The following is an 18,234-nucleotide window of genomic DNA, read 5'->3' as shown; positions in this document are numbered from 1 at the left end:
GACAAGATAACATTTTTTAAATTATTTTTTATTGTGCCACCAGTCAACCTGTTGCCATGTTTTACCAGAGGCGTTCTGTGATTGGCCAGCACTCCCCTCTCCAGTCCAGCACTGTCATGCTTCAGTCAGGGAGCCAGTGCCACTATGTCATCATCATCAGAGTGAGTCATGAGTGGGCTGTGGGGTGATAGAGCATGGACGGACGTGACATTGAATGAAGTGTGATGTGTCCAAAGAAAATAATACAAGAAGTGGTTCTCAATAGTTTGACAGAGGATGGACAAATAGATGGACAAATACATATTTCTCAAAGACTAAAATATGAATAAACCTATTCCATTTACACTAAACGGTGCTGTGCTATTCTTTCTGTTAAAATGGAAGCTTCACTGAAGCAAGTGTGCAAGGGAAACAAGGTCACTTGTAAACTCAGTGGCAGAGACTGAAAAAAAACTAGAAAAGTAGGAGTTTCAGCCAGTTTAGTTTTAAAACATTACAATTAAAAATGAAGGTATAGGGTAGGGTTTCAGAATTGTCTAAAAAGGAAATAAGTGCACGTCTTGAAGCTATTCTCCCATTATAAACAGGTCATATTAACAAAGTAAAGGCAGCTTCGATTTCTTAACCAGACCGTGAAATAGTCATGTTGACCCCTCTTGGACGGGAGTTTCATTGTTGTAGAAATGCTTATGGACGAACAGTAACATTGAAGTGGTAGGTAGATGACAGAAGAGTCTTCACTTTGTTGGCATACAGAGCATAGACCACATGGACAGTACTGCACTGCATATACACTGATACAGAAGAGGCAGCTAGCCCAGAGCCATGTATTTAGAGAGTTGGGCCAACGAGGTTTCTGCATTATGATGTATTTGCATGACTGTCTAGTATTAGAACAATATTGAATATTCTAAAAGTTTTCCTAACTCTAAATATATGGCTCTAGCTACCCTATATAGCATAACTGTGAATAGACCCATTGAGAAGCGATGTAGTCCACTGTGAATATGATGATGCCACAGTGGCGAGCCAGGCCACTGTAGCCTAGAATATTACCCACATCAGTTAGGCACTTCCTCTGACACACCAAACCCCCGGTGGCTTTGCTTTGCAGTGATCATGGACAACAAAGACATTTCACATCTCAATGTTCAAGAAACAAACATTTAAAAACATGATATGTCACAGTAAACAGAACTCATGAGAGAAGAGGACTCTCTCCCAACTTTAACTCTGTTGTCTCCCAGCTGGTAACTCAGAACATTATTATTATTATCATTATTATTCCTCCTCCAGGTGAGCCATCTGGGTCAGATATGTGATATGATAGTGACGCCGCAACGTTCTAGCAGCACTTTTATACAAAAGACATGTAAGTAAGTGAAGAGGATGCCATGTCACCATTGTGACGACCTCCACCTTGACCTTTTAAGCTCCTAATCCTCCTCGTTGTCATTCTCCAACTACTGATCCACCCTGTCCTGTGTAACCTTAGTCTTACAATAAAGTGCACTTCCCCCATCTGCTGTTGCTGTTCTGATAATGCTTGAAAATAAGCATGAAGATACTAGTCCAGAGGACCCAGTGCCCTCTGACAATACAACACAGCATTTAGCCACTGTCAAAATGTTGGCCACTGCTTTCAATTCCTTAAAGCAGAAGAAAACTGTGCATTGAACAGAGTTCAAACATATGCGGGTGGGGTTCTCCTCTTTCCAAAGTTCTACCCAGACAGACCCTGAATGAAGTCTTATATGCAGACAGATAACATAACAGAAATTGTCCATGTAACGAGCAATGACGTTTGAACATAAAAAAAACCTTTGTCTTGCAGTCTTCAGGTGCAAATTTCCAGCACGCATCTCCTCTGAAAAGAGCATGTAGCCTCTAAACTGAGAGCATAGCCACTCCTCAGCGTATGTAGGGAGAAGCCATGTCTATTTATGTGCCTTATGAGTTAGCCTTAGAGACCAAACCCCACTCTCCCCTCAGGGCTCACATATCCTCCCCTCTTCTCAGGGCTCACACATCCTTCTCTCTCTTCTCAGGGCTCACATATAATCCCCTCTCCCTCCACTATAGTCCAGCATGCCTCCTGTCCGGGGGGCTACCTGATCCGGCCGTCACCTTTGACAGGGCCAAGTTCTGACTTAGGGTCTGGGGCGAGGGAGCTCCAGGTGGACTTGGTACAGGGGCCCAGGGAAGGGCAGGTGCCCGGGGAGGGCAGGGTGGAGCACAGGTCCCCGGTCACCCAGAAGGCCCCCACGGTGCGATCCACCCAGGCTTCCAGGGGCTTGCCCACCAGCTGGGCCCTCTGCTGGGCCTCCTGCAGGGCGGGCTCCTGTGGGGACAGCTTCAGAACAGATCTCAGCTGCTGGAAGCCCTGCTCCAGGTACAGGTTGCCTGGTGGCCCCGCGTGCAGCCAGCTGTCCTCCTCTGGATCAGGCAGGGTGGCAGAGAGAGGAGGAAAGGGAAGGAGAAAGGACTTAAGGATCAATTCGCAACATCCTCATCTGATACATAAATACATACTGAGAGTCTTCCAGTGACTTGAATACGGAGGCTGAATGGCTGCACTGAACCAAACAGAACACCAAAGGGGAAAACTACCCTGAACTACACTCCCCTTGGAACCACTTCACTTCCTGGTAAAAAGTAATGAACTACCAGACCCACAAAGCACTAGGCTCACCTTGGTGTAGTGGCTCTCGTCCTTTGAAGGCCAGGGGCATGACGAGGAAGCGAGCCTCAGCCACCCGCTCCCACAGCCTCAGCACCCTGACTGTCCAGGCCCCGGGGCGGAGCGGCCGCTGCAGCGGGGGCTTGTACTGCGTGTACTCTGCGTCCACATCCACACTGATGTCATAAGATGCCGCCACCGTCTGGGCAGGGTCGATCCACACAATGGTGGCAGTGAGGTTGGGCCCCCGAACCCACTTCTGTACCGCCACCGGCTCATCCAGCGGCCCGATCACACCGCCGAAGTTCCGGAAGATTCTCTCCTTGGGGTCCCACTCTGTGCCCACCTGAGGGGGAAACATAAGCACAGACATTTCACATCAATGTGGTAGGGCAGTCTTGCATCCTTGTTGTCCTATTGGTATTCTAACTTGCTCATTTGTATCCAACATCTAGTCTACAGTATGTACTGGTATTTCGTCATCAAACTAGGTCCACAAACTTGTTCACCCGTAGTCTCAGCCCTTGTCATACACCACTATCTAAACTGCAACAGCCTTGACTGTACACAATACCCATAGAAATAAAGATAGACATATGTCTATCTCAGGTCCCACCCACCTCCAGGTTCTTGAGCCTCTCAAACTCCCTGAGGTTGTTCTCCAGCTGCATGGTGGCCTGAGGCACGGCCCACACCTCCACCGTTTCCCTGACCCTTGACCCCACGTTCTGCACCTCCTGACGGACCAAGTAGCCCTGGAAACGCTCGTCGTAGAAATACAGGTGCACCGACACCGGGTAGCCTATTGGCTCATACCTGCGCAAAAGGAAGAAGAAATATTTGAATATACAATATGAGATGGTCAGATAAATTGAGATATCATTTTAGTGTGTGCATGAATTATTAAACCCAGACTTAAGTTGTCCTCCTTTTGAAGAAATCAATCTATTGAGTCTAGTCTAAGTAATAGTGAAATCTTCCACTCTGAATCTACCATTTGGAAGAATTGTAGTATTCAGGGCAGAGCCTCACCTGCAGGTCTCCAGGCTGGTCTGGCTGCTATCCAGGCTCCTGAGGCCCAGGCGGAAAAAGGAAGAGTAGGCCGTGAGGGCCACGTCACTGAGGGAGCCCACCCCGTCCGCCTGCTCAAACAGGCTCTCCCAGTAGGCCTTGATGGCCACTGTCCCTGGGGCGTAGTGTCCATATAGGTGGGTGTCCAGGATGTCTATAGCCTCTTGGTTCACCATGGACTCAAACTTTCGAGCAAAGAACGTGGGCCGGGTCAGTTGCTGTGGGGGAATGAACACATGAGAATCAAGGTTAAATACTGCACTTGTTGGCTGAGGAGGAGTGCAGCAGTTAAGGACACTCAATTTGAACTCTTATGATAGGTACAACAGTGGCCTCTGCTGGCTGGCTGACCTGTATCCTGACGAGGTCCTGTGGTTTGAAGTCGTTGGGAGAGCAGCCGCACCAGTCCACTATGTGTTTGTACTGGCACTTACAGCCCAGCTTCCTGTTCCAGTTGGTAACACGCAGGTTGTTGTCCACCAGAGAGTCACACATGTGACTGTTCCCCAGCACTGTGTGGAAGAAGGACTGGAACAAAGAGGGATTATATTAATATTTCAAACACAGGGATGTGACATTACTGTAAATAGAATTGCAACATTTCACCATCTCCACAGGGATTCCTGAACAATGAAGACAATCCAGACATGTTTCAAAACATAAATCAATACTTTTGACTCTAGTGTACAACATTCAATATTAAGATATGACCTCAAACAACCCATTTTAACTGGCAGCTAAACTCTCTGTGACCCCCTCTTCAATCTAGCACCTCTACTGCCCAGAGAGGCTGTGACTTAAGCAGTCACATTGACAATGGTGAACATGACATTTCCCTGTCCATTACCTCAGCGGGGAGCAGGGCGTAGGTGTAGAACTGTTTCAGGCCCGCCACCAGCTCATCCTGGGAGTTGATGACATACTCGACGAAGCGCCTGGTGAGGGAGAACCAGTCAGAGCCCCCAGACACCTCCAGACCCTCTGGGATGGTCCGCTCACCCAGCCGCCACATGTGGTTGTCACACTCATGGAACAGCCGGTCCAGACCCTGCTTCTTTATGAACCTGGAGGTCATAGGCAGTGTTCGTTTCATCAACAACAACTATGACAGAAGATATTCATCAACAACCTATTATTCCGTCTTATCCGTTTTGTCCAATCATAAATATGCATGCCTTTGCATAATATAATGCAATATTCTCATTGGTCTTTCAGTTGCGCATTCTGATTGAGATGATCAGCCTGGCTCTCCCACACAAGCAGTTACCAGGCGGCCACTTCAGTCTAGAGTTTTAAACTGATAACTAAAACTAGGAAGGATGAAATTACTCAAATTGGTAATTTTAGTAATAGTTAAAGCTATTTTAGTCAAAAGACTAAATCTAAAATAGCTGCCAAAATTAGCACAGCACAGGGAAGGACAGTGATTAAGAGTTATTTATCTAACCCCTAGTTTACAAGGCAAGTTCATTGACAACCTGTTGCCTTGTTGCCTAAATTCAGCAATAATAACTGATCTTACATAGTTTGTCAGAGAGCTGTCCTTGACTATATGGGAAATAAACATCAAACAGAAGCTTTACATCATAATCATCATTCCATTCATTTTCCCTTCCAACATCTTAGTCCTGTCCTCCAATATGAAAGATTAACCATTACATCATACGGAGTGAAGCTAAGCTTGATGAGAAGAGCAGTGGAGGAAAATCTCATCCGATGTGAGCCGTGTCAGACACTAACAGTGAGAGCCAAGTGTGTCAGACAGACTGACGAGGCTGTGAGTCAGAGGTTTCCTAACTAAACTCCCTACCTCGCGTTCTCCCGCCCATGTGACTTGAGGAAGTTCTGGTCTCTGTGCTGTGACAGAAAAGCCACTAGTTCATCGTTGGTCCTGCCAGAAGGCGATAGGCCGAGGAGAAGACAGAAAGAAAGGAGTGAAGGAAAGAAGAGAGGATTAGGTTGGGAATAAAACGCTGACTGGAGCGTGGAGTGTGGCGCAGGGAAGGGGGGACGATGACTTTCCATGGGTGGAATTAGCCACTGCCGGCAGGATTTGGGAGGCAGCGGCGGCTCCTCTGTGTGCATTTATTCCCCCCTTTAAACCCTGGGATGGTTCAGGAGGATTGGCCACTGCTCTGGAAGCAGCTCAGAAGGGCCTCAGAAATCCACCCCAGAACTGATTGACAAGAAAGAGGCGATTTAGCAGTCTGTCTCTGTGCATCAGTGACCAAAACAGTCCATGACAGCATGGGCTTTCATCTAGAAGGAACCGTGGCTCTCCTTTATCTTGTAGCTATAGGAGTCAAAGTCACTGCAGGTCAACGGAATCATTTAATCAAAAATAGCAGAGTGAAGTGAAACCAAAAAGCTCCAGCACAGATGAAAAACTACAAATCCAGAGCATGTTTCTTCTAAACAGACTGAGTTGTGTGGTAGGAGGAATACAGTCTTCATCACACATATGTCAATTAACCATCATAAACATTAAACAATAGTTTCAAAGCCCATCATATGACAGTGGTGTTGTGGTCACTGACCTGGTGGGGAAGTCAGTGGCACTGAGGTTGATGAAGAAGTCCCAATTCCAGTCCAGCATGGAGAGCAGGTCCTGCATGCTGCGCAGGTAGGCCTTCAGCAGGCTGGCACCGCCCCAGATGGTCACCATGCGCCAGGGCGTGGCACGCACATTGGGGTACTGCTGGGCGATCTGCTGCACCTCCCGATGCAGGTAGTTGGAACGCTGGGGGGGGGTTAGGAGACAGAACATTTACATACACAGTAATAATCTGATATTAAACTGATTATGACAGTTGGCAGATTATGCATTAGTCACGTAAACACCTTACTTATCGGCATAAGGTCAAAATCAAAGTAAGCTTACGCCGACTAAAACACCTGGTTTTCTGATCAATCTTTCAAATTATTAGGACATGTCTTCCCTGTGGCTCAGTTGGTAGAGCATGGTGTTTGCAACGCCAGCATGGTGTGTGCAACGCCAGGGTTGTGGGTTCGATTCCCACTGGGGGAAAAAAAAAAAGGTATGAAATGTATGCATTCACTACTGTAAGTCGCTCTGGATAAGAGCGTCTGCTAAATGACTAAAATGTAAACACCTTAAGGTAACAATCTGCCTACTGCCATAATCAGTTTCATATTGAATTATTAGTGTGCATGTAAACATACTCATTAATCAAAAACATGCCTGTGCATAGAAATCTCCTGGTATGAAATAGCTGTAGGTTCTTCTGGCAGCAGGACATGAAGAAAGAAGAACTCAGCTAAGAGGCTACTTCCAAACCGTAAAGAAGAGGATTACACATTGAGGGAAAGATGGATGGATGGGGGGACTGCAGCAGGGTTGGTGACAACAGGCCTGAGAGATCAGATTCTTGTGTTGAGAAGAGGAGCAGGTAGAAAGTATTGTGACAGGGCCCAGCTCCAGGCTAACACAGGGAGAGAGTGGCCTGCTCTGCCGGTACAGAAACAGAGAGACAGAGACAGAGAGCGAGAGGAGGGCTGCCTGGTGGAAGGACTCCCCATCCCTCAAGGTGCCTGCCTACCCGTCCCAGTGAGAGGAGCGATAAGGTGGTGGACCTTTAGCATCTAGTGTAGTCTCGACAGTGGGAGCCCATTGACTCCTCATTTATCAGTGCTTTCCCTTCCCTTCTGCAGTGTTAAACTGTTTCTCTGAGCTCTATGGCTCTGCAGCTGTGTAGACAGCCACCTCTTGAAGCTCCCACAGTAACCAGACAAACCCCTCTATCCTGTCTAATCCTCCAAACACTTCCTTACTTGAGGGTTATTTTAGACTCTACTACACACAAAAAAGTGACCTCATCAAGCATGCACAAGTCAGCGACACCCTCCAGGTTAGAGCTCCTGCCAGCATATGAAAACCAATTCCACATATCATGGCGTCCTCATAAGCTAACAAGGAACGTGTGAAGTACGATAAAGCATAAGCTTAATCTTACCCCCTCTGTATCTCCTTTGTGTGATAGTTGCTTGAATTCAACCCTCAACTGAGCCAGCCAAACCAGATCATCCCAATGACAAAATATCATTTCCAGCCATAAGAGACTGTATGGTGCATCTAGGGAAGTCCAAACTAAGTAATGCTTTTTTTGTGAATGTTTTTTATTGGATGTTGTTATTCAAGATGAAATCCTTGTTGAAGCCATCACAGTAGTGTGTATGTCTGCCAGTAGTTACCTTGTCCACGTGGATGTAGTAGAAGTGGTCTCGGTGGTATATGGCTTTGATGAGGCGTTTGAGCTGCCTGATGGCCCGGCCGTGGACCACCAGGACAAAGGCCACCCTGACCGGGTTCTCCACCTTGGACAGGTCATTGTCCAGCTCTTCAGCTGTATGGACCGGGCTGGAAAAACCTGGGAGGAGGACACCATTTTTTAAATGTAACCTTTATTTAACTAGGCAAGTCAGTTAAGAACAAATTCTTATTTACAATGACGGCCTACACCGTCCAAACCCGGACGACGCTGGGCCAATTGTGCGCCGCCCTATGGGACACCCAATCATGGCCGGTTGTGATATAGCCTGGATACAGCCACAACACAGGATGAGAGAGAGGATCATGGGAATGAGTATCTGGATACAGATTCTTTGGATGATACACATGGGACTGATTAACTGTCCAATAATGGAAAATATATAGTCCTCAAACCCATGAGGGTTGGCGTGATGATATGCTATCTGGGGGGGAAGTTGAGGACATCTTTTTACATTAAAACAAGAAATGGAATTGCAAATGTAATATTCATGCACAAACTTAGTCTTGGGAGGCACTTCAAGACACAAATGAAAAATGTTCCAGGGAGAAAAAAATATCCCATAGATCATTAAGAGTCTGCAGTGTGTGGTCTGTCTGGATGTGCAGTTAGTCTCTGATCTCTAGAGGAATGATGGCTAGGTAGGGGTGTGTCTCACCGTGCAGCGGGCAGAACTGAGGCAGTGCCCTTGGCATGAGCTGCCCGGCCTGATGCTGGCACACAATGTTGGCGATCTCCTGCCGGCACTGCCGCGAACCGGTGCGGTGCAGGGCCGACAGGGCGTCCTTGCCCATGATGTCACACTTGGGCACAAAGTCGCTGCTGGGGGCTTGTGGCGCCCCCTCCACGCTGCCCGGTTCCCCTTGCATGGCTGGAGGGGGTAGTCTGGCCGCCCCCTCCCCTCCGCCCCGGGTATCATTGAAGTTACGGCTGCTGTAGGGGTCATGGGGGGGAACGCCATCAACTGCTACCCCCTGGCTCAGGGGCACCTTCACCCTGATGGTGTGCTTCCCCCGGCGCTTGGTGCCCCTCCGGAGGGCGCTGGCGGCAGTGGCCCCCGTCCTCTCCAGCCTGCTGTTCCATCGGGCCCCGCTCCTCCCAGACAAGGCGTTCTGTCTCTCCCAGGCCACCGCCTCCCTTTTGGGGTCCTGGCTGTTGTGGTCAGGTAACTTAGACCGCCGCGTTTTCCTCTGGGGGGGGGGGGGGGGGAAGAGTTAGCACAGAGAATATTCTCATTCTCCTTTCCTGTCGATACACTACACAACATACTGGGACCAATCAAATTATTAGGAATAGTGTTTGTGAAATGAGGAGATGATTCACCCTCTAAGAACGAACAAAACAACAAGTCGACAACAGAGCAGGAGCACCAGAGGCGAGATGTGTTTACAGTGTGTGTTGTTCCTGCTCTGGGTTATTTTTAGCCTCTGCCTTTTGTTGAAGTAATCAGGGAAAGACAGAGTTCAGAAAAGGCACAACATACAGATGGGTAATGAAGGCAGTGATTCACCGCAGTGACCTCAATAAATGTCAGTCAGACCCTGGGCACAGTACAGAGCACACAGCGCATGGATTGACCGTACACATTCAGTCACACCACATAAAATTGGACATATGCTGACATCTACAATGAGAGTCCTTATCAGACCACTAAGGGGAGTGTGTGTATGTGTGTGTGTGACAGACAGACAAGTCCTCTGACGTGTAATTAGTGAGGCTTGTAAATGGGCAACGACAGGCAGGCAGGCAGGCAGGGGGAGCTGGAGGGTTACCACGCTCTGAGCTGCCCAATAAGATCACTGTCGGCCAGGGGCCAAGTGGCCTTATCAGCAGCCACCCCTGCAGCGCTCAGCGCTGCCCACTTCGGCACCCAGCCCTGAGCCCCTGCCGCTTCAACTGTACAGTGCACAGAAATGGCCCTCCACCATCACTAGGACCAGGGCTACCTGGGGAGGAGGGGATATATGTATGTGGGGGATGTGTGTGTGTGTGTTTTGGGGGGTGGGCAGGAACACATTCATTCGGAGCAACTCTAGCAAATCACAACACAAAAAAACATCATGACTCTTCTTGCTCTAAGGGTGTTTCTGGTGGTTAGTGGGGATAAACAGGGGGGGAAACTGCTCACCAAACACTTATTGGAATGCAAAAAAATGGGTCCTCCACAAATGGATCCATCGAAAGCATCAAACCACCAGTTATTTTCACTTCTGGCAGGAAAATATCACAGCTTATTGGAATTGTACAGAAAGGCCCCAAAATATGCACCCGGAGAGGGGATAGAAAAACAGGGAGTGGGCCGTGCGTTTCCTGCCCCTGTCAGACGGCATGGCCCAGAGTGGACCCTCGCCACACGCCGCTGGCACAGAGACAGACCAGAGCAGACTGTGGGAACAGAGGCTATGGCCTGGGACAGACAGCACAGGGAGCTAGACCAGTGCCAGTCAGCCAGCCAGTAGCCAATCCAAACAACACAGCTACTGATCACCCAGTGCACCACAAATGGTGTTCCAGTTTAAAAAAGCATTTGTCGACAATGATATTACAGCCCAGCCTCATTGAATGTGTTTTGCGGCATGAGTTTGGAGAGAAAAGTCCATATTTGAAAAGACTGTTACTCTAATGGTGGTTCACTGGTTCAAAACTGCTACCAAATTGTAAGTGAACTTATCTGTGAAATGTTATGTTATCATATTGAAGAAAAACACAGCGATTTCATTTAAACTTTTCCCTATTTTTCACGCTTTTTAATTAACGCCCTCACGTCAGAAATGCTTCAACCCAAAGGCGGGTTTTTCTTTTCTTTTTATCATTGTAATTAGTTGAAGCCATATCACTGCCATCACCACCATGTGAGGAGAGTGGACCAGCACACCCCAGCAGCTCTTTATGAAGCCACTGACTGTGGAAGACTGAACTGAGTGTGCGGTTTTCTTCCCTTCTTCTCAAGTCCTTTTCTGTGGGGGCTATAATAGGATGCATGTGGTTGTGTTCACACATGCACAGCAAGCAGCCAGCTTCTGATTAGAGCAGATGTGAGTTACATCGAGGCCACTGAGCAGAGAGGGATTCAGTCCAATCACTCAGCCCTACATTGGCCCCAGCTCTATACCCACTCACTCAAAAAAGGGAGGGCCACTGCCATTGTGTTAAATAATTTTTTACCCATTTCAGTCATTTAGCAAATACTCTTATCCAGGGGGACTTACAGTAGTGAGTGCATACATTTTTCATACTGTTTCCCCATGGGAACCGAACCCACAACCATGACATTTCAAGCGCCATGCTCTACCAACTGAGCCACATGGGAACTGTAAAAATGCCTCCTTCAGCCTCCCAATTAACTCATTTATCACATGATTTACCTAACAAAAAAGTATGTCAGCAGTAGGTATAAGGTTCAAAATGATGTTGCACCATTGAGCGGTGGGGGCATATACATGTGCCTTTGTTTAGGCTGGCTGAATCAGGACTGAAGTGATAGCAAGAGCTGGATGCATCCTCATGGAATGAACATGGAGAGTAACATGATTTAAAGCAATCTACTAGAGGTCACAATGGGAACATCCTGCTCTCAGAGGGATCTCATGTCATGTCACATTTCCTGTTTACACTGTGTCCGTCCAAAGGGAAATGCATTCATTGCATCTTGGCTGTTATTAATTCAGACAGATTATGTAATGTTCCTACTGGTCCAAGTAATAACATCTTCTTGATTGTGAGAAAGGACGTAACATAGAAACACAATAAGCAGAAAATGGCTAATAGTGGGTTTGCTCCATGAAATAACATAGATTTAAACCATCACCAGTGAAACACAGAGTCCAGACACAGAGTCCAAAGAGTCCCAGAGCAAACCTACCCACCCTATGCACAGTACCTCTTCTGGGGCCCTCCTTAGATGCTTCCTCTCCCTCCAGGTATGCACAGCTCAGTGAGACAGCTCTGTGTGACTACCCGAGCCACGGGCTGTTCACCACGCTACCATCCAGCGCGAGGTCAGTACAGGTGCATCAAAGCTGGGACCGAGAGACTGAAAAGCAGCTTCTATCTCAAGGCCATCAAACTGTTAAATAGCAATCACTAGCAGGTTACCACCCGGTTATTCAACCCTGCACCATAGACATGGAATCACTGGCCATTTTAATAATAGACCACTAGTCACTTTAATAATGTTTACCTACTGTTTTACTCATTTCATATGTATATATTGTATTCTACTGTATTTTAGTCAATGCCACTCCGACATTGCTCGTCCTAATATTTATATATTTCTTAATTCCATTCTTTTACTTTTAGATGTGTGTATTGTTGTGAATTGTTAGATACTACTCCACTGTTGGAGCTAGGAACACAAGCATTTCACTACAACCGCAATAACATCTGCTAAATATGTTTATGTGATCAATAACATTTGATTTGATCAGTCTTGTTATGCACACACGCAACACAAGTCCCATCATGAAAGGCAGAGCGGGACTTCAGACTTTCAGCACATATTCCTGAAGCGAAATCTGTATCAATGCCTCAAATGATAACTAAACGCAAGCCCCCGGGGCTAAATCTGTTGACAGCTCACAATGACTTTATTTGAAGAAGAAATGGGAGGTTCCAGGCCACTGCCTCTAGGGTAGTGTTCCAGGTGTGCATGTGAGATTGGAGAGCCAAGATTCCCATGGATAAGTATGTTACAGGTCGGTTCAGACGCTCTACTTCAATGTACTTTAGAAAATATAGACCAAATTGGCTAAATGTGTTGTTTACCTAGAAATAGTTCAGGTGTAATTTTATACTTGGAAAAAATACAAGTCAATTACTATACTTATATCAACACCAATAAATTGTGAATCAAACTATGAGAGTAAATGACTAAGATGACTATGGTATGCAATGGACCCATGAGCCAACTCAGATAACTTGGTCCAAGTATGATAAGGAAAGATGAGCCAGAGGGAAGCACGACCGCACATTCCATACGCACGCGCCAACTCGTTGCATCTCATACATTTACATTATACTGGCTAGTCTTGACACCTACTTTGCATAATCACCGAATCTATTAATCCAGTTGGCAAGCCCGATAATCAACTTCGCCATGTATTTCCGTTCTCTTCATCACTACACAGTCACACAATACTAATTGAAGTGACAGTCGCAGAACCAATCAACATTCATCCAAGGACATACCAAGTCACAACAGAATGAAATGAGAGCCTAAACAATGCGACCTGTTTTTAAATATTTGCTTGCTAGCTGGTTGGCAGATTACAGTTTACAACACAATGACCTCATACACAAGTTCTTATGAGTACACTCAGGAAACGTCTAACCTGAATTCTGGAGACAGGTTGGCCAAAGAAGTGGTTCACTAGTCTGGTGTGGTTTATCTAGCGAATTGGTTTAAATGTTCAATTCTAGCTATAATAAGCGGAATAAGCTTACTATGAACTAGCTTTGGTTAACTACAGTATCTTTACTGTAGTTAGTTACAGAGTACTAGAAACAGCAAGCTAACGCTTACGTTAGCATAGTACTGTACGCTAGCTTGCTAACTACCAGCTTTACAGAGACCAAATCTTATTTTAACCAGCTAAACAAAGTCAAATTAAGCTTTTTTACCTCCGCCTCGCCCTCTTCGAGACTTCTCAGACTCCATACTACTAGCCCTTGAATCAGAAGAATCGTTAACGCGGCGGCAATCGCTAGTTTGTATCGTCGGAGGAGCTTCTGCACTCTGACGCTGGCCACCATTTTTCCAATTCTAGTTTACATGAGCGTTTGCTAGGGGAGGAGAGAAGCAAATCTGAGCAACGTCATAGACTTGCATTTCCTCAGGTTAGAAGTTGTAGGCAGGCTACTGATTGCACATTTTTGGTTTAATTAAGTCTTATACAATACGTTTGATTATGGTTTAAAAGCATAAGTTTTGGGGGTTTTCAAGGTTTACAGCTAGATAGTTCTATAGAAAATGTGTCATTTATATGATGAACATAATCAGAGACCCTGTGTGAAAAAGAACAAATACAATTAAAGCCTATCATCATTAGTAATAACATTGCATTGAATGTATTTAAATGTTAATACAAAATGCTCTTTGCGTGTTCCTAATAACATATAAGGATGAAAAGTGCGTCCCTTTCTACAAACGTTTTGCCAATCCTCTTATGGTTTATTAGATTATGAACTAGCATGATCATTATGGATCCTTTTTAAATTATAATGATAATCAGATTCTATAATTTTGTTATAGCTTGTAGCAACTCAGTGCCATATCTTTAGCTACAGAACCTTCGGAAAGTATTCAGAACCCTTGACCTTTTCCACATTTTGTTACATTACAGCCTTATTCTAAAATTGATTAAATAAAACATGTTCCTCAGCAAACTACACACAATACCCCATAATGACAAAGCGAAAACAGGTTTAGACATTTTTGCAAATGTATTAAAAATAAAAAACAGAAATGCCTTATTTACATAAGTATTCAGACCCTTTGCTATGAGACTCGAAATTGAGCTCACTGCATCCTGTTTCCATTGATCATCCTTGAGATGTTTCTACAACTTGATTGGAGTCCACTTGTGGTAAATTCAATTGATTGGACATGATTTGGAAAGGCAAACACCTGTCTATATAAAGGTCCCACAGTTGACAGTGCAGGTCAGAGGAAAAACCAAGCCATGAGGTCGAAGGAATTGTCCGTAGAGCTCCGAGACAGGATTTTGTCGAGACACAGATCTGGGGAAGGGTACCAAAAAAAATCTGCAGCATTGGAGGTCCCCAAGAACACAGTGGCCTCCATCATTCTTAAATGGAAGAAATTTGGAAGCACTAAGACTCTTCCTAGAGCTGGCCGCCTGGCCAAACTGAGCAATCAGAGGTGAAGTGCCTTGGTCATGGAGGTGACCAAGAAACCGCTGGTCACTCTGACAGAGCTCTAGAGTTCCTCTGGAGATGGGAGAACCTTCCAGAAGGACAACCATCTCTAACCAACGACCCTAAGCACACAGCCAAGACAACACAGGAGTGGCTTCGGGACAAGTCTCTCAATTACATTTACATTTAAGTCATTTAGCAGACGCTCTTATCCAGAGCGACTTACAAATTGGTGCATTCACCTATAATATCCAGTAGAACAAACACTTTACAATAGTGCATCTAAATCCTTTAAAGAGGGGGGGGGGGGGGGGGTTAGAAGGATTACTTTATCCTATCCCAGGTATTCCTTAAAGAGGTGGGGTTTCAGGTGTCTCCGGAAGGTGGTGATTGACTCCGCTGTCCTGGCATCGTGAGGGAGATTGTTCCACCATTGGGGTGCCAGAGCGGCGAACAGTTTTGACTGGGCTGAGCGGGAACTGTGCTTCCTCAGAGGTAGGGAGGCGAGCAGGCCAGAGGTGGATGAACGCAGTGCCCTTGTTTGGGTGTAGGGCCTGATCAGAGCCTGAAGGTACGGAGGTGCCGTTCCCCTCACAGCTCCGTAGGCAAGCACCATGGTCTTGTAGCGGATGCGAGCTTCAACTGGAAGCCAGTGGAGAGAGCGGAGGAGCGGGGTGACGTGAGAGAACTTGGGAAGGTTGAACACCAGACGGGCTGCGGCGTTCTGGATGAGTTGTAGGGGTTTGATGGCACATGCAGGGAGCCCAGCCAACAGCGAGTTGCAGTAATCCAGACGGGAGATGACAAGTGCCTGGATTAGGACCTGCGCCGCTTCCTGTGTGAGGCAGGGTCGTACTCTGCGAATGTTGTAGAGCATGAACCTACAGGATCGGGTCACCGCCTTGATGTTAGTGGAGAACGACAGGGTGTTGTCCAGGATCACGCCAAGGTTCTTAGCACTCTGGGAGGAGGACACAAGGGAGTTGTCAACCGTGATGGCGAGATCATGGAACGGGCAGTCCTTCCCCGGGAGGAAGAGCAGCTCCGTCTTGCCGAGGTTCAGCTTGAGGTGGTGATCCGTCATCCACACTGATATGTCTGCCAGACATGCAGAGATGCGATTTGCCAATGTCCTTGAGTGGCCCAGCCAGAGCCCGGACTTGAACCTGATTGAACATCTCTGGAGAGACCTGAAAATAGCTGTGCAGCAACACTCCTCATCCAACCTGACAGAGCTTGAGAGGATCTGCAGAGAATACACGTGTGCCAAACTTGTAGCGTCATACCCAAGAAGACTCGAGACTGTAATCGCTGCCAAAGGTGCTTCAACAAAGTACTGAGTAAATGTGAGGATTGACGCTGGAGACGAATAAACAACGGACATGAAACAGAACAGGAACAGCGTCTGGACAGGGGAAAAATAACAACATCAATGCTGACACGGGGATCTGTCCGAGGAACAAACAGATATGGGAGGGGCAATCAACAAGGTAATGGAGTCCAGGTGAGTCCAATGAGCGCTGATGCGCGTGATGGTGACAGGTGTGCGTAACAATGGGCAGCCTGGCGCCCTCTAGCTCCAGAGAGGAGCAGGAGTGACAGTACATCCCCCCCCCCCCCCGGGGCGCCACCCGGGGTCCCACCTAGGTGAGCCCGATGAGCCGACTGAGGCATGACGTGGGATGGGTGCCGAGCCATCCAAGGCAAAAATAACTCTCGAGCCAGCTAAGGCGTGGAAGCCCGACAAGCCAGCTGAGGCACCCGCGGTTCCATCGGCGACGGCACCCGGACCCGACGTTGCCAATAAAAGCAAGAACTCTCTGATGCTTCACATATTGGTGTCAGCATTCTGTGAGGGTCAACGCTGAAGACGAGAAGCAGGTACAGGGGGTGAACATTTGATAAACAACAGACATGAAACAGAAAAGGAACAGCGTCTGGACAGGGGAAAAATAAAGACATCAATGCTGACACATGGATCTAACCGAGGAACAAACAGATAGGAGGGGCAATCAACAAGGCAATGGAGTCCAATGAGCGCTGATGTGCATAATGATGGTGAGTGGCACAGTGATGGTGAGTGGCATAGTGGTCTAAGGCACTGCATCACAGTTGCTAGCTGTGGCACTAGAGATCCTGGTTCGAGTCCAGGCTCTGTAGCAGCGTCCGGGCTATGGGAGGGCCTGGCCGGCAGGGATGTCCCTGTCCCATCGCGCTCTAGCGTGGAGGGCCGGGTGCATGCACGCTGACACAGTCGCCAGGTGTACAGTGTTTGTTCCTACACATTGGTGTGGCTGGCTTCCGGGTTAAGCAGACATTGTGTCAAGAAGCAGTGTGACTTGGTTGGGTCATGTTTCTCTACCTTCGCCTCTCCCAAGTCCGTATGGAAGTTGCTGTGATGAGACAAGACTGTAACTACCAATTGGATACCACGAAAAAGGGTAAAAGTGTTTTTTTTTGTTTTTTTTAATATTATTGAATATTATTTAATATACACTCCAGAGAGGAGGAGTGTGAGCAGGCTGATAACTTATGTAAATGTAATATTTCGTTTTTAAATTTTTTATAAATTATTTAACATTTCTAATAACCTGTTTTTGCTTTGTCATTTTGGGGTATTGTGTGTAGATTGATGAGGGGAAAAAACGATTTAATACATTTTAGAATAAGGCTGTAACGTAACAAAATGTGGAAAAAGTCAAAGGGGTCTGAATACTTTCCGAAGGAACTGTACATGTAGCAGAGATGCAGTTTTGGACTCCACCAACAGGCTGTTCCCTCTCATTGCCCACTATCCCATCACAGGCATCTCCAAGGTAAACTGTGACTACAACGCTGGAATGTGATGTCCTCCTGGCTGATTTGGACCCTAATATTGGGATTCCCAACCAAGAGAACTATTTAGGCTTCTTACTTTGTAAACTTTATGATATTGTAAAGCGTGATGTTGTGTGAACGTAGTCAATAAGTTGCATTTAATCAAATAAATAAACTATTTGCATTAGTGTGTTATAGTCTGGTTGAGGGTTAAGCCTATCTAGTCTGTCATGAAGAATACAAACTAGTGAATTTCTGAATGATTGATCGAGTAAAGTTGTATTTAGCCTATGATCTGTCAAGAAAATGCAACAGAAAAACCTTTATTACATTGTCTCAACATTATGAAAAAAGGCTTCGGTGTGCTGCTATGAGTTCAGTGGCTACTTAATAACCAGTGTCAGCCAAATTGCCTCCTTGGCGACTGCGTGCGCGTGTCTATCAACATCGTACAAGGACTGTTTGTTGTCGGGTGCCCGGCGACGTCACGGAATTTGAGAG

At 46.6% G+C, this 18,234-nt stretch overlaps 1 protein-coding gene across 1 annotated transcript; it reads right to left on the bottom strand.

The window, feature by feature from the left end:
• Positions 1-11: 11 nt before the first annotated feature.
• Positions 12-13,827, bottom strand: LOC115171410 (xylosyltransferase 2). Its single transcript, XM_029728197.1, has 11 exons — positions 13,660-13,827; positions 8,699-9,230; positions 7,964-8,139; positions 6,289-6,491; positions 5,562-5,642; positions 4,599-4,815; positions 4,103-4,279; positions 3,713-3,969; positions 3,301-3,496; positions 2,693-3,026; positions 12-2,436 (listed from the first exon to the last, which is right to left on the bottom strand). Exons 1-11 carry the CDS (start codon positions 13,789-13,791, stop codon positions 2,108-2,110), a joined length of 2,634 nt encoding a protein of 877 aa, XP_029584057.1. The 5' UTR covers positions 13,792-13,827; the 3' UTR covers positions 12-2,107.
• Positions 13,828-18,234: the final 4,407 nt, after the last annotated feature.

Source organism: Salmo trutta, chromosome 32 (assembly GCF_901001165.1).
Source record: "Salmo trutta chromosome 32, fSalTru1.1, whole genome shotgun sequence".
NCBI classification, from domain to species: Eukaryota; Metazoa; Chordata; class Actinopteri; order Salmoniformes; family Salmonidae; genus Salmo; species Salmo trutta.
Note: the sequence above shows the minus strand (reverse complement) of the source record. Positions and strands in the feature narration are given on the sequence as shown.